At 40.9% G+C, this 21,120-nt stretch overlaps 1 protein-coding gene across 3 annotated transcripts; it reads left to right on the top strand.

The window, feature by feature from the left end:
- Positions 1 to 547: 547 nt before the first annotated feature.
- On the top strand, positions 548 to 20,946 carry ANXA11 (annexin A11). 3 transcript variants are annotated; one of them, XM_071438777.1, is made up of 16 exons: positions 560 to 695; positions 4,305 to 4,420; positions 9,409 to 9,469; positions 10,556 to 10,668; positions 11,791 to 12,165; positions 12,714 to 12,801; positions 13,155 to 13,249; positions 13,692 to 13,805; positions 14,033 to 14,123; positions 14,226 to 14,305; positions 14,462 to 14,518; positions 15,350 to 15,443; positions 16,140 to 16,235; positions 18,122 to 18,180; positions 18,727 to 18,849; positions 19,878 to 20,946. In XM_071438777.1, exons 3-16 carry the CDS (start codon positions 9,418 to 9,420, stop codon positions 19,935 to 19,937), a joined length of 1,497 nt encoding a protein of 498 aa, XP_071294878.1. In that variant the 5' UTR covers positions 560 to 695; positions 4,305 to 4,420; positions 9,409 to 9,417; the 3' UTR covers positions 19,938 to 20,946. The 3 variants fall into 3 exon arrangements, 2 of the variants coding, with proteins under 2 accessions (XP_071294877.1, XP_071294878.1); XM_071438776.1 differs by lacking the exon at positions 4,305 to 4,420 and having other exon boundaries at positions 548 to 695; XR_011681051.1 differs by lacking the exons at positions 560 to 695; positions 4,305 to 4,420; positions 19,878 to 20,946 and adding an exon at positions 17,019 to 17,077 and having other exon boundaries at positions 18,727 to 18,802.
- Positions 20,947 to 21,120: the final 174 nt, after the last annotated feature.

Below are 21,120 nucleotides of genomic sequence, written 5' to 3'. Positions count from 1 at the left end.
TGGAATTTTACTTAAGGAAAAGTATGTTTTATACAAAATGGGGGATTTCTGTACCACCGTGTTTGGAAAGTATGTTTTCTGAAATTTCCTGGTGAGAACAGTCAGGCGTGGTTTTGGGTTTAAATCCGATGTTGTGCTGAACGTTTACAACCTTGACTTGAACCAGGATTCGGTTTTGCCGTGTCCAGGTCACCCGGTCCCTCGGGCGACGCCGCGCTCCTGGGGAATGCCCGGGCTGCCCACGTGACGGGCGGAGTTACCTTTGCTACCCTGGGTTTGTTTTTATGCAATGGGCCTCTCGCTGGAGCCGCCTCTTGCTCAAACCTCGTGTGCGGTTTCCACCCGCGGCCGGTACGGCCCGGTCTGGGGCTGTTTGTCCCCCCCCGGCTGGGGCCCGGTGCGGGGCTGTTTGTCCCCCACCGGCTGGGGCCCGGTGCGGGGCTGTCTGCGTCCGCCCTGGGGGCCGGGGCGGGGCTGTCCCCCCCGGGGCTCACCGCGCCCCGCCCCGGGCCCGCCGCCCCCGGCAGGTTTTGCACCGGCCTGCCCCGGCCCTCCCTCGCACGGAGGCCGCGGCGGGGCGGGCGGAGTGAGCCGGGACCGCAGCGGCTCCTCCTCCTGCCGCTCCCCGGCACCGCCCTGAAGCGCCGGCGGCACCTGGGACGGGCGGTGGTAGCAGGGGCTCCGCACGACCTTCGGTAGGCGCGACCCCGCGGCGGGACGGGGGCGAGGGGCCGGGGCCGCCCAGCGCCGCAGGGTCGGGCCGGGGCTGTGGGCCGGGCCCGTGTCCTCGCCGGGACGGGATCCTGAGGCGGCCGGAGCCCGCGGGTGACAGGCAGCGGCTCAAGGGCTGGCCGGGCGAGCTCGGGGCTTGCGGCAGCTCCGCCGCTGGGAGGAAGCAGCGCCTGCTTCCTGGGGAAATGTGGTTTCAGAGCAGAGGGCATGTTTTGGTGTTGTAGTTGCAGTTCGGTCCTTTGCCGGTGTCCGTAGTTTATCTTGAGTTTATAGTTTTGGTGTGTGCAGTTGTCACGAGAAAGCAGCCTAAGATGGTAGGCTGGCCGTTACGCAGTGCTTTTTTACTCCCCCCGAAGGCCCCTTTCTCTAAACTGCTCGTAGTATGCTTTGTCTCTTCTTATACCATATGTACTTCGAATGTCTTTAAGACACTTAAGTGTTGTTAAGTGTCTTCAAGCCACTTTATTTGTCTTAAAACGGAACCTCTTCAAACTCTTGCTATGCTGTAGTTATATGTGTGACAGAACACAGCACAAATACCTCCATATTCAGAAAAGCAGTTCCTTCTTGTCACCATCCTGTTTCTGTAAGGGAGTACTTCTGTAAGAGCAGTAAGGGCGTACGTCTGTGAAATATATTTTTCTTTTTAAATATATTTAGAGTAGTTCCTGGAAGCTTCTTCCTGTTGAGGAGGAGCTGTCGAGAAATAACGTTCTGAAGGGAGTGGCAGAAGCATGGGAGGCATCTCAGCCTAGGACGGGGACAGAAGGTGTGCAGGGAAAGCAGACTGGCCAGGGAGAGGAGAAGTGTTGCTGCGGTGTGTTGTGTTTTGATGAAGGAGCTGATGATGAGGGTTATGCACCTGAGAGCCCGGCTGCTATCGGAGTGGGAGTTCATTCCCTGATGCCTCCCCCAGCGTACAGTTATTTTCTGTGGAGTGAGTCAGTGCTTTGCTGGAACACCCAGGGTAACGTCAGAAACAATACAAACCCAGTGCAACTGTATGGTTGCTGTAAAGCCTGAGTGTATGAACGCTTTCCCCATAGCTTGGCTATTTCTATAATTTCCTGTATTTTGAGTTGCTGTAAGAGTCATGTGGACCACTCTCCTCCCACTGATGCAGCAGATAACTTGAACTGAGTATTGCTTATGTGTTTGCCTGTAACCCTGTCCCCAGTACATTTCTGCTGTGTGCCTAATGATTTTATGTCAACAATATTTATGATATTTTTGTTCCTTTCTCTTGCTTGACCTTAGTATAAGGTCAGGCGCCAAAATAACTGTACTTAAAATTTCTGGAGTAGCTGTCACATTCATTCATGTGATTTGTCACTTCTCTAGCTTATTATTTGTAGTCCCCAGAAGTTTTGAATTGTTAGATGGAGAACTCTGTGAAATGTCAAAAGCTACTAAAAATATAACAAAACTAGCAATGGGATGGAGGTATTTCATGGGGATGTTTATGTAGTCAGAATTGTGAAGACATAATGTTAGATAACAAAATACAAAACCTGATCTGCTATAAAAAAATCAAGCCAAGAAATTTGTCTGATTTGAAGATTATGGGAGATGCTGTTTCTTAGACCTCTAGCAATTTTGGAAGATGGAGCTTCCATATAGGGTCTGTTCAATAGCACTGCATTAATCAGGGCCAAGATAGAGCCAACCTAATTCTAGATCTGTGATAGCAATAAAAAAAACCTAGTTGAAGCAGTGATGTAATTGAAAACAGCAGATTGTGACAACAGAAATAGTAGGGCTTTTGAACAAACTGCAAGTTTCATTTATTTTTAGCCAAGCCTCTATATAATAATTGTAGAGACTTCTCTGTCAGTTTCAAGTTGTGCTTGGAGGCTTCCATTACATTAAGTATTCAGCTAAGTAATGGCACCAATGTCATTTCTTTTGTTTATTTCATACATTTATGTTTACTACCTTGAACCATGTTTCTTATTGTATGTGTTTTTCAAGTGTTTTATGTAAACTGTTGGAAATAAGGACAGGGACTTGTTAGCTGTATGCAATGTGTTTTGTTTTGAGTTTCTTTTGAAGGTAGCAAAAGACTTTAAAGGAAAGGAAAAGGCTGCATGTTTACCCCTCCGTGAGCAGCACTTTCACCTATTTGAAACTTGAGTTGTCCCTTTACTTTTGCCAGTTTAGTTGAAAGTGGGTGTGGTTGATATAAATGCTGAATTTCCTTCTCAGTTCCCCAAGCTGGGAAGAATGTAAAGTAGATAAGCAAACCTAAGAACAGCAATAGGTATTTACTGTGTATTGCTTCTATTGTTGCTCTGTGCTTGTTCCAGATTTTATCAGCACTCGCTAGACAATCTTGATAAGAAGTTAGATCCTGAATGGGGTAAACCTGGAATCAGCTATGGGACAGAGCTGTGGGACTCAGTGGTGTCCTTCTAAGTTACAATTCTGTCACATCCTGCTGTGATTCTTGCTTGGCAGCTAGTTTTTTGTTTGTTTGTGTGCAGTTATATCCATACTGTTCAGCAGTGACAGATGCTGAATGTGGACCAGTGCCAGTCGTTAGATTGTGGTAACTGAATAAAACAAACACAGCCCCACCCAGCTCCACTGCCTGGCTGTTCCCTGTGCCGTGCGCTGTCACTGTGCCCTCTGGTCGGTAGCAATGGTCTTGTTTGAGATCTTCAAAGAAAGGGAAACAAGTGTGGCCAAGTGTGGCCTCCTTTTTTGCCTTATCTGCTGTCTGCTTGAGAGAGAACATGCTATCTTACTTGGTAAGGGAAGGTTAAAAATCTTGTGGAATTCTTGTTTTGGTTGGTTTTGGTTGGTTTTGGTTTTTTTTCCCCTTTTGCTGCAAAGTATGGGGGGTGAGGGTTTTTTTGAGGGCACTGGGAAATTCTTCACCAGTAGGATAAGTGGGCTTCCAATTCAGGCTTTTAGAACTTCTGGTGAGCTTAAGAACTGTCAAATACATCAGTTCCATATCAAAGATCCAGATGAGTTTTAATTCTTCTGAAGGTCTCTTGATTGTGCTAAACTTTACTATAGTCAATATATATGTGAAGTGATACTTTCTATAATTAATTCCTGCACCCCAAAGACCTCTGGCTTGGCTAGAAAAATATGTCTGATTTTGGACTTTGGCCTGGTAAGTTGCTCTGAATTAAGTACTTACATTGCCTGAGGCAGACAGGGTGAATATTTCTTTTATTATGGCTAGAGATAACAACTTTAAGCTTGTGAATTTGCACTTATTTAGTAAACAGTGTACTTATCTATAGTCACAATAACTGGTTGTTTGCTATGCTTGGCAGTGTTTTAAAAATACTTGGTTTTCTATTAGCTAGGAGAATAAATGCATCTTACAAATGTTAGGATTCTGGGGGAAAAACACTTCTCAGTAGTAAGCTTTGAGAACTAAAGCTTGCTGATCTCAAGTGCAGTTTAGGTTTGAAGGCTATAGTCTTGCTTTCTTTTCACATTCCTTGTTTATGGTTGCTTGGAAATACTTGTCTATTTTACTACTCCAAGTTGGTTCTTAAATAATTCTGTTCCTGGAAAGAATTAATCAGCTGAAAATGAGTAATTCCTTATAGGCTGGAGTGAATGAAGGTTTGTCCATTTGCTCACAGAGGGGTGGTAATCACGCCAGTGTTGCTGGACAGCTGAACGTGTAAGCCTTCCCTGGCCTCAAGTGTGAAAGTCAGCACGGGTAAGAAAAGGCTGTCTTTGTACGTGGTGTCCATCTGGGAGTCCCGAGGCTGTCGGCAGAGAGGATTTGCCGCAGGTGGGCTGTGTCCGTGCAGCTCCTGCCGGTGTGCCCGGCGCTGGGAGCTGTCATTGCACAGCCTGGTGTCAGTCTGTCCCCCTGTGCAGCCCCAACAGCTGCAGGCCTGATGGAAACCGCGTGTGTCCTTCTGCTCCTGGTGCCTCTGGGCCACGCCCTGGCTCTGCGCGTCAGGCTCGGGCACAGCAACTAATTAAAAACTTGGGGTGGGAAATGAACAACCAGATATTTTTTAGTAATTATTTTAGGGTGCTGAATACTACACTATTGTTCTAGGTCATGGAGTAATTGGTATTTACATATTCCGACTTGTGCTAATGGTGTAAAAATTTATTCTTTCATGAGGGAACTTAAAATAGAGTATAAATCCCTGAGGCATTAGTCAGTTGAGAACATACGTCAGACTATTTATAGTATTATTTTTTCTTTGCAGCAAATGATTTTCTGTGACAAGTTATGAGTTTGAAATAGAACAACCTCATTCCATTACTTCTTCAAACATCTGTTAACCTTAATTTGTTGGTTTTTTTCTTGCTTGTTTTGTTGTTTGGAAGGTGTCTATCTGTATTGTCATAAATGTTTTGACTGTATATTTTATATATTTGAAAGAGAGTGTTGAAGTGTGCTACAAAGAGAAGAACTTGCATCAGGGCAGAGTAGGGATCCAAAATGAAACTGATCTCTTGGAATTAACTCGTGTTTTTGCTGCATATAGATCTTGAAAGTCCATGCAGCTCAACTAAATTCTTTGAATTTTGAAGGCCTGAGTAGGAGTTCTGTCACTGGAAAGACTACAGGAATGTTCTTAGTAATATTTTTACAGCTCAGTTGTAGCTTATGGGTGTGTCTTCCCATTCAGTTCTTCTTTCTTGGACATGGCATCTGTTTTCAGTTCTATTTTGGTTAAAGCTTGCAAGTGCTACCTTTCTCACCCCCTTGCCCCAGCAGGTCAAAATGCTAGATTATTTACTGTAATAAAATAGATTATGATATTGAGAAGGATCACTAAAACTGGCAGAGCTCCTGAGTCATAATACTAGCAAGCAATTCAAATGGATAGATTTTAGGAAAACCTCATATATGAGTTTGTTTTTGTTACACCATCTATTCACAGCTGTGAGTTTGTTTGGGCTTTTTGTTAAGGAAGCTTTTTTTATAGGAAGTAGATGATGTGTTAGTACTCCTTAAATATACATTGTTGGATGAAGTCCAGTAAAAGTTTGTAAAGGTGAACAATGAGTGATAAGATCTGTGTAAAAGTGGTTTCCTGAGTGTTGGCTGGCATGAACTCAGCCTTGTTGGAAGATAAACCCATTCCACTAAATTAGGTTTTTTCATAGTGAAAGGAAGGCTAGACAGGAGTCACATACACAGAAGACTTAATGATAAAACAAAATTGCCAGACTATTTATCCATCAGGATGAAAAATATTACAGCTGATACAGGAGAGAACAACTTGTATGCTGCAGTGCATGAGTCAAAGATAAATCCTGCTCAGGCTGGTAAATAGCAGTTAGCTGGTTCAGTGCTGACTGTGGTTTGTCCTTGTCTTGGAAAAGCACAGTGCTGGATGCCTGAGCTCATATCTGATGAAAAACGACAGCATATTGTGAGGTGGTAAATTCTGTTCTCCTGCTTTCACAATCAGGGATCAGTCTCAGAGCAGGTACTGTAATTTATAGCTTCAGGCTGCTTTGTCTACTATATCCTGGTAATTAACCTTGTGGAGGAGTCAAGGCCAAGGGTTTAACTTTACTGGGTGATCCCTGTGAAATGGGCATAATTAAACAAATAATTTTGAACTAATGAATGTTATGATTTTTCATCCTTTTTTGTTCTGAAGTTATTGTACCATGGCATAGCTGGAGCCTGAATAGCAGCCACTAAATAAATTCCAGGAATGGGTGTGAATGCAGTGGCTGAGCTTATTGGTATTGCACCTTGAAACAGAACTTTTCTGGCAGCCTTGAAGTTTTCTTCTTTATTTCTGCCATTATGGAATTTGTAGTTTTGTTATAAATTTTTCAAGTTGTAGTCCTTCTGTACTGTATCTTACAGAGGCATATTTTCAGGATTCCTGTTGAAAGTCTGTCACAGATTTAATCTTTTATGAACATGTCTGTTCCCTCTTAGCTTTGCCAAGCAGCAGAAAAATGCTCAAGAGCCTGAATGGTTTATAGCTTGCAGTGTGAAGCGTGATAGTAATGTTCACTGTGGGAGTAAAACCTCAGGTCTTATTTAAAGTTCTGAGGTGGACCTCTGGGATTGAATACTGGGAATGGGGAGAGGACCTTGACAGTAGTTGTTCTTTATTTTCTTCAAGGCACTCCCTCTTTCCATGTGTGGTTTGGTTGTTTGGATTTTTCCCTTGTCTTATGCACTACTTTCTTTTTTTTTTTGACTGAGCAAACAGAGACCTTGCTGTTCCTATGTCCTCCCACGCAATGTTTGTACAGCAGGGTGGGTTTCCATATCTTCTGTTCCCTTGCCTGTGTTACCCCTTTGTTATCAGCAGGCAACTGCTGCTCATCATGAAGAATTTTAGTAAAATATTGTGGATGTAGCAGGAGAAAGTGTGGAAGATGAGAGTAGATGACATGGAGGCTGGGCTGAGGGAGTGGTTGGGAAAGGTAACTTTCTATGTTAATATTTCTAAATTTAGAGTATAGGCCAACAGAGGCTCAAAGGCACTGTGGAAAAGGTGGTGATCAGGGAAGTTTCTGAGCATGAGAAGTCGGTGTGTTTGCAGCTCTAGTTTGCCTGGAAGCAAACCAGTCTGGGAAAATTTCCTCTTGGAAAAGCCCTGGATAAATACAGTGTTCAAAAGAAGCAAGTGGAACATTTTTATATAGAAACTAGCATTTTTTTTCAGGTTGCTGAAGTTGGCTGTTTTTTTTTCCTCAACCTCAGCATTCATAACCAAAAGGCTCTTTTAATCTTGGGGGTTTTTCCAGTTTAAAATGAGTGTTCTATATGGGATTAAAAGCAATCAAACAGACTTGCTAAGAAAAACAAAACCTGTACCATTGCTTCTCACCCTCTACCACAGAAAATGGTTCTTTGCCTTAAATTTGTATCTAAAGCTTTATTGAAAAAGGCATGTCACAATTTTTTTTAGTACCTTGTCTTTTTTGTATTTATATGTAAACCTAAAAAATAACTAAAAATATAATTATGATTTTACCTGAGGAAATAACACTAATTTTGGTGTTGTAAATGTACACATTGGCATTATGCATGCTAAGAATGTAGATTGTGGGGGTTCTTTGGTTGGTTTTTGAGTGATGTGGTAATAATTGCACTTTTTTATTTTTCCGTGCTTTATTATGCAAAGCCCATTTCTGAATGCGAGAGGCTCTGAAGTGTGCCGGGCTGCCTTCTGTTGAGTTTTTGGAATGTTATTTTTATTCTGCTGGCCTCTCTGCCCTGCCATGCTCGGGTACCTGCCCGGAGGTGGCAGCGCGGGCCCGGGGCTGGGCAGCTCCAGCCTCTGGCAATTGCGGGGCCAGCAAGGAGGAAGCTGCCTGCTCGGTTTCCAGCAGCAGAGGGACAATACGTGTTTTGCTTTTTGGTTCTCAGCCTCGTGAGTTTGGGATCAGTCTTTGCATGGCTAAGAGCAGGCATTGCTTTTCTAATGCTGAGAAGCTGCATTCACATGTTTATTGATTCTGTTAGATGCTACATACTGGAGCAGAAGTAGAGTTACAGCTTTTAGTGTGCTCTGTTCATTGCAGTTTCTGTTAGTTCATTTCTTGCTCTTTAAATTTAAATGAGTATTGCAGCATGAAGTCCAAACAGTTTTTAAGTAAATTGCAGATTTCTTCATTTTATTTCCTTATTAAAAATAAAACCACAAAAAAGGTGTTTCTCCATTTCAGTGTTGCTATACAATAGAGCCATGCAAACCAGAAAGGGAACTTAATGTGATCATGCAAAATGAAAACAATTTCACAAGAACAGCACTCCTGCCAACTCAAACCAAATCTAAAACAAAATTCCACAGCTGAAACCCAAAACACAGCAAAACATGCCACGTGTGAAAGGTAGTGCTTTAGGGGAAAGGGGGGGGGGGGGGGGGGAATGGGATTATTCACACAGAAATTCTAAAAATAGAATGTGGCTTGTCATTAAAAATAACCTTCAAAAAGTTAACACTCATTATAGATATTTTTCTTCATAGTTACTTTTACTGTTCTTCCTGGTAGCTGTTCTGTTTAATATAAGGCCCTTGTATTCTGGAGGCCAGTTTTCATGTTTTCATTTTGTCCTTCATTTAGCTGTTCTTCCTTTCTGACCTCCACTTCTATTTTGGACAGCTAATGACTTTGTGCACTTCTGTGCTGACAGAGGCACTATCCATTTTGAGAGACTCAATTTGTTCTAGTGATCTTACCCTGTCAGTAAACTCTTCATATTTTATGGCATTCCTGTAAGCATGAAAGTGTATCCCTTCTGCTTCTTACTCTGACCTTGCACTTCTGCAGATGTTTGAATTTAGGTGCCTTCTAACTTCTTTTAGTTACTCACTTGAAGATGTAGCTTTTTTGTCAGATGATTTTCTACTCTTCATTGGTAAGACAGTTCTTTATAGGCTGGAAACTTCTGGGGGTTTTAATAGCACAGTAAAGGAAGCAAGTTCAAGTAATACATCCCTAACAACATAATAGACCAAGCAATAAGTAGCAACTGCAACAAATGAGAAAAATAGCGTGAGGAGTGACTCTGCAACTGCTTAGCTATCTGTTTATTAGTCAGGAAATGGGAAGAGGTTTCCAAGGGAAAAGCTGGGACAAAGTGTGCAGGTTATGTCTGAATTTTGGTGACTGGCTATTGCATACACGTTGCTTCTTAGTGTTATGTGGTTTAATGAGTGAAGCATTACAGAAAATAATTGTATCGCACATATTTTGCAGATCTTTGCAATGAGTTACCCAGGCTATCCCCCAGCGGGTGGATACCCACCAGCTGCCCCAGGTAAGTTGTTCAGATGAAGTAAACATTAAATGCAGTGGTGGTCCTATCTGGAGTGGAAACATTGGATGAAGAACAAGACTGCCGAGAGTTTCCTTGGCTCCCCAAAGCTTGTTAAATCCTGTTTTATCTGGGCTGGGGGTTCTGATTGGTCTAATATGTGTGTTCTGCCATGTGCTCATATAGTAATGTCCAGTTTCATTCTCAAATAAAGCACAGAGCATTAGGAAATGGTCTTAACTTGACCAAATCCAATAAATGAAAAGGATCAATGTCTGGTTGATACTGAGTCTTCAGGGTGGGTAGTGAGACAAATTAATATGGGGAGAAATCATTCATAGAGCTTAAAACCATATCCCCCAAAGAAATAGGAAATTATCCTTAATTCACTATTCTTAAGCAGGTGGTTGTGTACAAAAGGGAGAGGGCTGTTAGAAAGGGTAGCAATTAATAATAACATAAAGCTGATGAAATACTCAACCACTGCTTGGTTATCAAGCTGAACTTTACAGTTGTTAGTGTTGTTGTAAGGTAGAAAGGACTGGAGTCATGCAGGTATGGTGAAATGAGGCGTCAGGCAGGCTAGCTCAGGAAGGGGAAGCAGTGCACAGTGAGAAGCCCAACCAGCCAGGAGGACAAAGCCTATTTCTCAGCAGAGTATTCTGTGTTAAGACTATACTGCTGTGTGCAGACAGGTTATGACTTTGGTGCCTGGAAATGTACTGTTGTGCTCTGTGGACACCTCTCAAATTAGCAAAGTAAGTGGAATTAATATCTTGCTACTGGAATACCCGGACAGCTATGTACTTTGGGTGCTCTCAAGTCAAAATATGGTGTTAACAGTCTTTAGTGTTAACCTTCAAATAGGTTTAGAGTTGTTTTAAGTGAGAACTTAGAGATTCAGTAATAACTAACATGATTAGAAATACCCAGTGAGACTTCTCTTTTTATGATAATTGCAGTGCTACCCTGCACCTCTTCAATTGATTTCCCTGGTAGTGTTGAAAATGCATTACATGAGAAATTTAAGTAGTAAGAACTTTCAAAAGGCATAGTTTCTTGTTTCAGCACATCTGTGTTTGATTTCAGGTAGCAGTCCTTGGGGTGGTGCTGCCTATCCACCTTCAAATCCACCTCCAATTGGTCTGGAAAATGTGGCTGGCTATGCCAACCAGTTCAATCCCAGCCACATGGCTGGAATGGTGAGTTTGCTTTCATTTAATGTGTTCTGCTGTGATGTCCTTAAGGGCAAAGTTGTGCTTCTGGAATTGTCACTGAGAGGTTTATCACTTGAATTCTGTGCCTTTGTGTCTAATCTGTTTTAGGTGTTGACCGTTCAATATTGCCTGTTGAGGAAAAGGTTACTGTAAGCTATTTCTTATTTTAGGAAAACAGAGCACTAGTTAAATGTTGTTAACAGTCTAACTTCAAAAGTTGTGGACATAAAACTAATATAACTTGGCATTTGCTGTGTTGAGGAATTTACATGGGCAAACACAGTCTGGATTTTGCCTATTTACCTGGATTTTGACCAGTCAGAGTAAGGAAAAAAGCTGTATAATTAGAGGTATCAATGATTTATCCTTGAAAAGAATATGCGATCAACAGTCTCTTACAAACACTGATGTTTAACAGATGGAAGTAAAAACCTTTTACATTGGAAACGTCTACATTTTCTTCAGTCAATGTGATTTTTTTTTCATAGAGGAGAAGTGAGTGACACTTCTGACAACTTTAGTCTTCAGAAATCTGTTATGCTGCATAAGGAATGCAGTTTGTAGGAAGATATTTGCATCATAGATGTTTTTCTGAGGCAGTGATTACATGAAGTGATTTGGCAGCCAGCAGGCAAATTGAACAACAAGCTATCTAGGATGCATGAGCCTATATCCACAGCAACTAGTTTCTGACAGTGCTGCAGTCATCCAATGTCACTTCTGGTTTCTCTCTAGAAGAGGGGTTTCATTGATAAGATTTTGATGTGAAGTGGAATATCTTAATTTCAGTTTCTGCAGAAGTCTTTCTAAATGTAGTCCAGGAACTCCTGCTAGTTGTAAACTACTAACACATCGTAAAACAGCCAAAGGTTGCTTCAAGTCCTTGCATCCAGTTGTACCCTTGTGATTACACAAGGCAGCCATGGGCAAAGAAAGGGTTATTTGGTGTAAAGTTTTAGGCATATTTTTCCATCCTGCTTGCTATCTTTTGCAGATAAAGAGCTATCTGTGTTGGTGGGGAGGGAGGTTGTATTGTATTAAGCATGTTGCTGAAACTCAGCTGTTGGTGCTCCTTCCTCTCTCTTGTTTTATTGCTGTTTATTGCAGGCATCCAACCTGGCAGGAACCTTTGGAGGGGCAAATGTACCACAAAGCATGTATCCTTCCACACCTGGGGGTTATCCACCAGTTCCTCCAGGTGGCTTTGGGCAGCCCCCTCCAGGACAGCAGCCCTCGTACGGAGGGTACCCTCCGCCTGGAGGAAATCCCCCATCCGGAATGCCACCGTACCCGGGATACGGGGGCGGCCCTGTGCCAGGCCAGCCCACACCACCGCCTGCTCAGCAGCCCATGAGCTATCCAGGCCTTCCAGCAACTCACCCAGGGCAGCAGCCCATGCCAAGTTATCCAGCAGGTCCAGCTGTGAACCCGTCTATGCCCTCTTACTCAGGAGCTACAGGGCCTGCAGTCACTCCTGTAACGGTAAGAGCATTCAGTGCTTTTCTTTTCAAGTGTGACTGTATGTATGTTACTCTGCATTTTCTATGTGTATATTAGTGTAAACTAATCACAAAATTGAAAATAAAGTTAGGAAAAGAAGTTTGAGTAAAGAGAGAAATGGAACCTTTGCAAATGCAAGCACTATAGGCTTATATGGTCTTGAAACAAATTATGTTTTGCCACGATATCCAAGAAAAAAAGGTTTTATATGAATTCAAATTAATTGATCTTGCCTTTCCTAACTTTAGCAAGTATTGCCAGTTGTATATACAGTATCATCAAACCTTAATTAATTGGAGAGCAGATTTAATGTCAGCAAACCTTGATCTTGAATTTTCTTGTAAATTGTGTCTAGAAATTAACAAATTCCTTAGGGCAGGGTTGGTTTGAGTTTTCTCTATTACTTTTCTCAAAAAAAAGAAAACTGATAAGTGATCATCTTTCTTAAGTAGTAAACCACAGTACTTCACTACTTGACACTAGTATGCTGTTAACACTACTGTTGTTTATCACTGTTGATCTCATTTTAGCACATAAACCGAGGTACAATCACTGATGCACCAGGCTTTGACCCTCTGAAGGATGCAGAAGTCTTAAGGAAGGCCATGAAGGGATTTGGTGAGCAGTCTGAGGATTTACATTTCAGTTAAAAGTAGAATTGCATCTCCATTCAGCACTGATATTTTTCTATTGCTATGTGTGTACTGAGTGGGACTGAGTGTGTACTGAGTCCTTGGTTATCAGAAGTATTACTGGAAGTTCATGTGGGCATAAACAATACCATGAGTTTGGTTTAGGCTTTCTTTGTATTCTTACTGTGTTTGTGAGCTCGAAGTTCTGTGGTTGTACACAAGAGTAGATACTGTAGATGAATTCAAGGCATTCGTGTCCTTCTGCTGGGTTTAGAACAGGATGAAATAGAGACAGAAACCTGAATCCTCACTCGTTCTGTGGTGTCTGTGTGTGTACAGGAACTGATGAGCAGGCAATCATCGATTGTCTTGGAAGTCGTTCAAACAAGCAAAGGCAGCAGATAATCCTGTCCTTCAAAACAGCTTATGGAAAGGTAAGGACATTGTGAGAACAGAAGGAAGGAGAAATGAGAGCCTACATCCCTTCAGTGGCAGTGAGAAGACTTAGTGGTGGGGAAAAAAAGACTGGAAGGTGCATTAGGGGAAGATGTTCTTAAGTCATAGGCAGTTCAGAGTTCTACTTTTTACCCATGTTTGACTTCTTCATGCAGTGTTGCAGATGAAACAAGTAAAGCAGTTTCTATGCTAAATGGTTACTTTGACTCTTGGATCTGTGCAATCTTTTAATTGGACCTAAATGGCCTCAGTGTACGCATACCATTGTACTGGTGTTAGTGTTAAGTGGAATAGCTTTACTTTGAACATACATTACTGGTGCTTATGCATAAAGAATTCTTAGTAAAATGTGTATTTTTGGTGTTTGCTTTTGCCAAGTTTGGTCTTTATGCATTTTTCTTTGTTTTTCCTTCTCATTAGGATTTGATTAAGGATCTCAAGTCGGAGCTCTCAGGTAACTTTGAGAGGACAATCTTGGCAATGATGAAGACACCTGTTATGTTTGATGCTTATGAAATCAAGGAAGCTATAAAGGTTTGTGTAGGAGATAGAAATTTATAACATAGAGGAAATAGTTGAGCTTAAAAATATTTGATAAAATACTTGGTTGTCATTTAAAAGTTTGGATTATTTTGGGATTACTTGCTTTGACTTCCTATACAAGGTTATATTCTGAATTTTTTCTATAATTTTGTTGCATTTCTTTTGTACTAGGTTGTAGAAATCAAGAATCTGAACTGTTTCTCCCTTGCTTGTTTTAGGGTGTTGGCACAGATGAAAATTGCCTCATTGAAATATTAGCTTCCCGCAGTAATGAGCATATTCAGGAACTCAACAGGGTCTATAAAGCAGGTTTGATCTTTTGCATCAAATTTTTCTTCCTTTTCTTACTGATAGTAAGAATTTAGGAAATGAGCAGGGTTGTATGAGGATTCATGACTCTCTCTTTTCCAGAATATAAGAAAACTCTGGAGGAAGCAATAAAAAGTGACACATCTGGACACTTTCAGAGGCTTTTAATTTCACTTGCTCAGGTACTTGCCTGCTGGGATTTTGGAATTTGTTTGTTGTGTGTTTGTAGGTGGTGTGGATTTTGTTTGGTTTGGTTTTCGTTGTTTTGCTTTTTAATGTAAAAAAGGCAGCTCATCAAAGCCCATCAGTAATGTTTCTGGGTCTTCTAATTCTTTCAGGGAAACAGAGATGAAAGTACACATGTTGACATGTCTGTTGTCCAAAGAGATGTACAGGTCAGTAGAAATGCCTCATTGTTTCTAAGTATAGTCAGCTCAATATGCTGACATTTGGCTGTGTGGATTCTGCTTACTGTTAATTTTGGACACCTTGTGATGACTTCTGATGCAGTGCTTATCTTTAAGTGGATGGAAGAGATATAAAAAGCTGTGACAGAGCATTAGAGCCATGTAGGTGCAATACAGAGATGAATTGGCTTTTCCAGGTGTTGGATTATGCTGCTTTCTAAGGAAATTGTCCAAAGAGATTTGAGATGATAGGTGTGTGGATTAAATTTTAAAGTATTCAACACCTGCATTAGCCTTTGCATGTTGTTTAAGGAAGTCTGGAGTTTTGCAGCAAATAAGGCACTTGGACTTCATAATGCTTGCCCCATTTCTTTTTCTGTATCTTCCTTTCACTACATAGCAAAGGGGCAATCCTGCATTGTCTTAGCCATACTAGTGTCATTCAAATAGCAATGTCATTAGCTTTCTATCTAGTGTGCCTTAGCCAAAACATAGAAACGTCCCAGAACACACCTAGAATTGTAGAAGGAAAGCTAGATGTAAGGACTGTTAGGAAGAACAATTTTCAGGTACTTATTGAACCATGTCCCTTCCTTTAGTAATCTGGAGCTCTTGTGTTGGAGCAAGGTAGGAAGACTGAAGCATAGCATAGGGAAGGTTAGAACTAGTTGCTATTTATTGCTTGCTCTTGTTTTGCAGTAGTGCATAGGCTAAGAAGTTTAAAAGGAGGAGAGGCTGCTAGGAAGCAAATCTGTAACTCAGCTGTTCAGCCTGACTGCTTTTCTGAGTAATGAAGTGTGAATTCCCTTCTGTGCTCAGGAGTTGTATGCAGCTGGAGAGAACCGTCTAGGAACTGATGAATCCAAGTTCAATGCCATTCTGTGTGCCAGAAGCAGGGCCCACCTTAGAGCAGGTAATGATGTCTGTATAAACTGTAACTCGATTCTGTTGTGTGTAATGATAAAAATGTACAGCACTGCTCCGTGTCTGAATTTCCTCTATCTGTAAAATGAGCCCAAAAAGATACCAATGAAAAGCAGGGTGAATTCTGCTGAGGAAAAGAAAGAGTCACCTTTCTTACATATCAGAGCAGGTAGAGGTCATACTTGTTCAAATGATCCCCTGATGAAAGAATTGAAAAACTAGAATTGTTTCAGTCTTGCATACTTGCGTGTGCAAGACACTTGAAAACCTTCCCCTTTTACTTGCTAACATAAGGTGCTACATCAGTCTGTCATGGTGGAAATGTTTTAGTAACTACATAGAACTTTTGCTTTGTGCTATTGGGTGCAAGGTACTTATATGAAGGAAAGGGGTGTGTATGAGAACCTGAATATTTTCTTCTTAACTTTATTGAGACCTGAAGCTTTCCTAAAAAATTGCTATGCTTTCTTGGTCTAGCCCTTTAATGAAAAGGACACATCTTGGCAGGCTAGGAGGAGCATGATAACATGTAAATGGTTGATAACAGTATTAATCCTTGAGATGTTCAAACTAGTGTGAGTACACTGTAGTGTCCAGCTGAGAAGTGCCACTGAAATGAAGCCATCCAGCACATTCCAGTGCCACCTCTTGTTGTGGAACTGGAATCTTGCTTTTCCATTTGCAGTCTTCAGCGAGTACCAGAGGATGTGTAACCGGGACATTGAAAGCAGCATATGCCGTGAGATGTCTGGAGACCTGGAGATGGGCATGCTGGCAGTAGGTATGTGCCCCCTTAGCAAGGTCATTCCTGCTGTTCCACTACAGCTGCCTCAGCTGGGGCCTCTGACTTCAGCTAAGGGTGTTCTTGTTAGTGGTAATTCCAGTTTTCTGCTTTTTATGTTGAGCTTTCTGTGAAGTCATTTGGGATTAGTAAAGTGGGGCACTTCACCTCAAAATGACAGATGAAGCTTTTTTATTTCAGGCAACTGCAGAATTTAAATTTCACATGTTAAAATGGGGAACAATTCTATAATATATAACTATTAACTGTAATTGACAATGCTTTAAGAAGTGAACTTTACGAACTCATGGGTCAGTGAGAATGGAGTATATAGGACAATTTTGGAAATCATTAATTAAAATACAGGCATTAACCCTCTAATTAGTTACTTCTACCTCTATTTAGTAGAAAGAAAACTGAAATTTCATTGCAAAGGGGTTTTTTTTTCTCACATTTACTCTGGCTACAATTTTTTTAAATCTTTGTTTTTAATTGCTCCCAGTACTTCTGAGGAGTGAAAACTCTTACCTCAAGTCTACTGTTGTCTCTTCAGAAGCAGTAATTTGTTTCCATGAGGCTGGGACAAGGCCTCAATGTGCTGTGCAGTAGTTTTATTTAAAATGCTTTATTATAGATATAACTGTGAACCACTTCCCTGTCTTTTTTCTTTACATCTCCATTTCTTTTTCAGTAAGTTACATTAATGTCATTTGTTCTGTGGACCTTACTTGCAGGAAAAAAGGGGTTTCTAATTGAAAACTTTTGATTTTGCTTTCTTTAAAGCTTTCTGGATTGTACAACTGGTAACTTACAACAATATCTTTAAACATCTTAGAATGCAGGTGTGTTGTGTTAGCTAAATAGAGTGATACAGAAACATGGATTTCATTTTGTCATTCATTTTTGAGTACTATTGTACATATCATTGACAGTTTTGTGGTGAACTGCTATCTCTCATCTACATTTTCCTACTGAGAAAAATACTTCTTCCTATACAGAATGTGTGTTCTATGAAAAACATGTCTGGGTTTACACCTTTAGTTCTGTATTGATTCTGTGTGATTGATTTTGATACCTTATTGTGCTATTAAATGTCAAGTGTGGTCTGTTTCCTCTGTAGTTTGCCAGTTTGCATGATTGTTTACTTGTAACAACGTTGCATCAATATATAGATTTTAATTCTGATCAGTGATGGAGGATTCTTTCATTATCCTGATTAACATGACAGCAATTTGACTTAGATTTTGCTCTTTTAGATTTCTGATGAGCTATGCCAATTAAATATACCATCCAGTCATTACTAAATGAGCATGTTAAAAATTGTTCAGGAGTCCTGACGAACTTCGTGGCTAAAATAAGACTTTAAAATAAGGTTTGTGATGACTCACCCTTAAGGAGAAGGGTCCACCTAAGGTTCTCTGCTACCATTGATGGTTATCTAATTTGTTCTAGAGCAGGGCTTGAATTTGTCCAACTTCGCAGATGCATGGCCTAAAAATTTAGAATTAAGAAGCCAGGATCACCACTACCTATATATTACTTCAAGTCTTCTGCCCCCTCTTCATCCCCTCTTCTCTTCATAGACAAGAATCTGGTCATTAGAATTCAAATGTTCATTATGGCTGCTTCACACTAGATGGTTTCTAGTGACAAAAATATTTGCTTTGAGCCATGCAGTGTAGGTTTTTTAACTATATTGCAGCTAGTGTTTGGATTAAAAAGAATTTCAGGGACTAATGGAAGGAGTGGAAGCTGCATTGTATCATCCCTATGTTTATGTGAAATTCAAGCATGTGACCATGTTGGATAAACTCAATTACTGACTTCTGATTGAGGAGGAGGAATGCCTTATTTCTGTAATACTGTTCCTCTGTTCCTTTTTGCAGTGAAGTGTCTCAAGAACACACCAGCTTTTTTTGCAGAGAGATTACATAAAGCAATGAAGGTAGGTGTCTGTGACAAGTTACATAAACTTATAGTGTGGAGGTTTTTTACAGCTCTTGGGAAGGAACTTTGCAGCTGAAGGGATTACGTTTTTCAGTGGGCAGATGACTAACAGTCATGATGCAGTCATTATTATGAAAGGCTGGAAAAATCGAGCTAATTTGATCCACCTTAACAGAGCAGTGAATACAACCATGCATTAAACAATAATCCTCACTTGGTGAAACACAAATATGCTTAAATCATTGAAATGGATACTTCTTAAGTAGTGAATTCTAGCAGAAATAAATAAGTAGGCCATTTAACTCACCAAATTTTCCTGACCCCGTTGTATCTCTGTCAATCCCCCTCTTTTTTTTGAGCTGTTCTTGTGCAGAGAAATTAGTGTCCTACTGCTAAGTGTAATTTATTTTAGCATGATAGGCTAAAATTCTGTTCAAGCTTATTAAGTTAGTGGGGATATGCCAGCAAACAGGCATTTTATTTTCTTCTTGGTGCTGTATCATACACTTTCCAGTGCATTATAGTGCTGCTTTGTTTGTTTCAGGGAGCAGGAACGAAGGACAGGACGCTGATCCGGATCATGGTATCGCGCAGCGAGGTTGACCTGCTGGACATACGTGCAGAGTACAAGCGGATGTATGGCAGATCCCTCTACACAGACATCACTGTAAGCCCTGGAGACCTGCCCTGCCCTGCCATGACACCCTTTATGCTGGCAGAACACTGCTCCTTGTGCTGAGCAGCTGTTACCCGCACTGAGTGCGGCTGGCTGGGTTGGATTGCTGCATTTGCCAGGAGCATGGAGGCTGAGGGCCAGAGGATGGACAGCACTTGGGTTTGCATGGGGGCTAGATGAACTGGATATGGGGATGAAGCTAAAAGGCAAGGAAGGAAAGGGAAATTGGTCCAGAAGGGGTTTCTGAGGCCCCTCTATCCCAATCTCCTTATAAGATCTTGTGGGAACCACTCAGTCCTCCAGTTGAGTAACAGACTTCATTTGTGTGTTGGAAGAATATAAAGCTTTTAAATCTTCTCAAGGATTGCCTCCTCTTTCTCTTGAAAGTACAAGACTTTGCAAATAGACTAAACTTCAGGTTGATCCACCTTTCTACCGCTATTTAGAGCTGTACCATCAGCCCAGAGGATGCCTGGCCAATGGTAGGGTAATAAGAGCTGGAGGAGAGTGAGTGGTGCCACTTTTTATTACAGTTTTCACTTGTAATGAGGGTGCCAGACTTGTTAAGCCCCTGTTTATTCCTTCTGCTGTGGACACTGAGGGGCTGTAACTTGGTAGTGTTTGGAAAGGATCCTCTAGAGGTTTTGGAGGACAGCATGTTCCAAATGTTTCTTCTATAGTAGTTGCATGCCCTGTAACCACCAATGTATGAGCAAAAAGCAGTGAGACATTGGTGAAAAAGCTCTGTATTGCTTCTTCCCCCTGTTCCTCTTTTGGTCTGACATTATAATATATCATTCAGAAGCAGAACAGGCCATATCTATTTAATGGACAATTTTTGACCAGAACTTGGCTTCAGTAAATACGGGGTGTGCATATCCACATATGTTAGCTCTGCTGCTTATTTCTGTAAAAATAGAGCCAAAAATGTCCCTGGAAAGAAAGTTTTTAGTCTTTCAGCTGTAGTTCCACCTCTTTTGGTTGTTCTTCAACTTTTCTTTTTCTGGGTTCCTTTTCAGGGTGATACTTCAGGAGACTACCGGAAAATCCTACTCAAGTTATGTGGCGGAAATGACTAAAAGGAGTATTGAGCTTCTCTTAAAAAAAGCTGCTCTTTTCATGTACTTGCTGCAGGGCATCTTTTTTTCTCCATAAGTAAATATGTCATGACCTGTTTCTTCTAAAGCAATTGCATTTTAAAAGATAATACTGCATATATCTTCAGTTCAAAAGTAGTAGGTAATAAATGCCAAGCCCCCCCAAAATACGTTATGTGCCATTTGCTCACAATTCTGTGTAGTACACTCAGCAATCCATGAAGAATGGTCATTATTTCTTTTCTGCTTATATCATGTTGAAATAATGTTTGTTTAATGAAAAAAAAACCACAGTTGTATGATTTTAATGGTGTTCTTTTGTATAAACATTGAGTGCCGTTTTAATGCAAGTTTTATATCTGTTGTATGCAGAGTTGGTTTTGGGCTCCCACTTCCTGATATGTGGAAATAGCAGCCTCAAGGTTTTGTGTCTAGTTAAGACTGCTTTAAAGAAGTTTTGTCAAGTTCTCTTTTTTTACCTTGATTCTTTTCAAGGAAGATATGTTCTACATTTCATTCTTGCTAAGGCAGACTGTCACAAGGCAGGAGTAATGTTGATAGTAGTAAAGATTCTGTCATTAATGTTTAAAGGTTTTGGATCGTGCCTTAAAAAAATATATATATATATATATATATATGTAAGAAAAGATTATGAAATTAAAGCTAAGTCTTTGCAAACTGTGCCTTTTGATGTCATATCGATGTATGGGAGTGATGACTCAGTTTATGTAACTTAGTTTTCCAGAGAAATTCCCTGCCACAGGATTATTCAGAAATTGTAGTTTTTGGTGAGAGTTAGGGAGTTGTGTGCTGTTGATGAGCAATTGTCTGTACATGAGACATGTAATCTGTAGTTATTGCTCAGTATTTTCATTCTGCATGTTGTAATTTCTCTTACTCTTGGAACTCTGAGGTTTTATTCCCTGCTGGCATGGATGACATCTCTTCAGCTTGTTGTTCTCAAAATAAAAACGTGTAAAGGTAAAAAGTACCAAGTGGGGAAAGGTTTCTGGACTAGGTCAGTGAAAATAGATTGCTTGTTAATCGGGAGCATGCAAACTCCCCTTACTGAAGTACATACATGTAAGAGTTCTCCCTCTGTTGTGTAAGGGTTAGGCAGGTCCTTCTTCCTACAAGTTGTATTGCTATTTGTCTTGAAAGAAAA

The sequence above is a fragment of the Agelaius tricolor genome, unplaced genomic scaffold (assembly GCF_023055355.1).
Source record: "Agelaius tricolor isolate 1412-34295 unplaced genomic scaffold, bAgeTri1.0.p SCAF_13, whole genome shotgun sequence".
NCBI lineage: Eukaryota > Metazoa > Chordata > Aves > Passeriformes > Icteridae > Agelaius > Agelaius tricolor.
Note: the sequence above shows the minus strand (reverse complement) of the source record. Positions and strands in the feature narration are given on the sequence as shown.

What these genes read in the sequence shown, in the direction of transcription:
- ANXA11 (XM_071438776.1), top strand. Translation starts at nt 9,418, where the DNA reads ATGAGTTACCCAGGCTATCCCCCAGCGGGTGGATACCCACCAGCTGCC. An exon ending in ATACCCACCAGCTGCCCCAG is followed by an intron (nt 9,470 to 10,555) that starts GTAAGTTGTTCA and finishes GTTTGATTTCAG; the next exon opens with GTAGCAGTCCTTGGGGTGGT. An exon ending in TTGTCCAAAGAGATGTACAG is followed by an intron (nt 14,519 to 15,349) that starts GTCAGTAGAAAT and finishes TTCTGTGCTCAG; the next exon opens with GAGTTGTATGCAGCTGGAGA.